Source organism: Arachis hypogaea, chromosome 5 (genome assembly GCF_003086295.3).
Source record: "Arachis hypogaea cultivar Tifrunner chromosome 5, arahy.Tifrunner.gnm2.J5K5, whole genome shotgun sequence".
NCBI lineage: Eukaryota > Viridiplantae > Streptophyta > Magnoliopsida > Fabales > Fabaceae > Arachis > Arachis hypogaea.
Window position 1 is genome coordinate 13038515 of NC_092040.1, and position 1975 is coordinate 13040489.

The following is a 1975-nucleotide window of genomic DNA, read 5'->3' on the forward strand; positions in this document are numbered from 1 at the left end:
GGTGTGAACTTCCTTGCCCTTTTCTCTCAGGTTCAGGCTTTCATTGTAGCATTTCCTTGTCAATTTCTGGTCTCTCCGTACCGTTGCTATTCCCTCAGGTGTTGAAAATTTCATGCAAAGGTGAGGGGTGGACACCACCACTCCGAGCTGATTTAGGGTAGTCCTGCCGATCAAGGCATTATACGCTGACCCAACGTCGACGACTATAAAGTCTATGCTCAGAGTTTTGGATTTTCCCCATTTCCAAAAGTCGTGTGGAGGGGTATGAACCCTAGTGGTTTTATTGGTGTGTCGCCTAGCCCATATAGGGTGTCAGGGTAAGCTTTTAGCTCCTTTTCATCCAACCCTAGCTTGTCGAATGCTGGCTTGAAAAGGATGTCAGCTGAACTCCCCTGATCTACTAAAGTTCTGTGGAGATGGGCATTGGACAAGATCATGGTTATCACCATTGGATCATCGTGTCCAGGGATTACCCATTGCCCATCTTCTTTGGTGAATGAGATAGTTGGGAGGTCAAGTGCCTCACTCCCAACCTGGTAGACTCGCTTTAGGTGTCTCTTACGAGATGATTTGGTGAGTCTCCCTCCCGCAAATCCCCCTGAGATCATATGTATATGTCTCTCTGGGGTTTGTGGTGGTGGATCTCTTCGGTCCCCGTTATCTCGCTTTATTTTCCCATGATTGTCTGACCTTTTCATGAGATATCTGTCAAGTCGACCCTCCCTAACCAACTTTTCTATCACATTTTTAAGGTCGTAGTAGTCGTTTGTCGAGTGACCATACATCTTATGGTACTCACAGTAATCGCCGCGACTTCCCTTCTTTTTGTTTTTGATGGGCCTAGGGGGTTGTAGTCTTTCAGTATGGCAGATTTCCCTGTATACGTCAACTTGGAAAACTTTTAGAGGAGTATAAGAGTGATATCTCCTCGTCCTTTCGAGGCCGACCTCCTCTTTTTTCTTGGGTTCTCTTTCTTTCTCTTTTAAAGAGTGAGAGTGTCCTGGTCGCCAGTTTGGCTCTCGCAATTTAACATTTTCCTCCATATTGATGTACTTCTCAGCTCTTTCCTGTACATCGCTCAAGGAGGTCGGGTGCCTTTTTGATATGGACTGGGAGAAAGAGCCTTCCCTGAGTTCATTTACTAGGCCCATTATTACTGCTTCTGTGGGCAGGTCCTGGATCTCTAGGCACGCTTTATTGAACCTTTCCATGTAGTCTCTTAAAGGTTCTCCTGCCTCCTGCTTTATGCCCAGGAGGCTCGGTGCGTGTTTTACTTTGTCCTTCTGGATCGAGAACCACATCAAAAATTTGCACGAGAGGTCGTCGAAGCTAGTCACCGACCTTGGGGAAAGACCATCGAACCACTTCATCGCTGCTTTCGTCAAAGTAGTCGGGAAAGCTTTACAGCGAGTAGCGTCAGAAGCGTCGGTCAAATACATTCGACTTTTAAAATTGCTCAGATGATGCTTTGGATCTGTGGTCCTATCATAGAGGTCCATGTCAGGACTTTTGAAGTTCCTTGGAACCTTTACCCTCATTATGTCCTCACTGAACGGATCCTCTCCTCCCAAGGGCGAATCTTCTCGGTCATTGCGAGAGCTCCGACTTTTGAGGGAAGGCTCTAACTTCAAGATTTTTTCTTCTAAGCCTTTTCGTCGCTCTATCTCATTCCTTAAGTTCCTCTCCGCCTCTCGTTGTCGTTCTAACTCCTGTTCCAGCTGCTCCAAACGCCCTTGGTGGCCGTGGTAACAATCAATAAAATTTTTTCTAACATCAAACCTAAGTTTGGTGTTGGGAATGCATCATCCACCAAGGGAGAGGGTCTTAAAAAGAAAATACCCAGAGGATAGATAAACAAGAAGATCCTCAGTGAAGGTTTCTCCCCTGGAATGAAAGTGGTGTTGACTAAAAATCCAGCATGGATTTATACAGTAAACAGAATCCTTTCTATGGAGCATATTGAGCTACTCTATAG

At 45.7% G+C, this 1975-nt stretch overlaps 1 protein-coding gene across 1 annotated transcript; it reads right to left on the bottom strand.

The window, feature by feature from the left end:
• Nucleotides 1–218: 218 nt before the first annotated feature.
• On the bottom strand, nucleotides 219–1538 carry LOC140184828 (uncharacterized). The gene is made up of 2 exons (XM_072238010.1): nucleotides 481–1538; nucleotides 219–408 (listed from the first exon to the last, which is right to left on the bottom strand). Exons 1-2 carry the CDS (start codon nucleotides 1536–1538, stop codon nucleotides 219–221), a joined length of 1248 nt encoding a protein of 415 aa, XP_072094111.1.
• Between the last annotated feature and the right edge of the window lie 437 nt (nucleotides 1539–1975).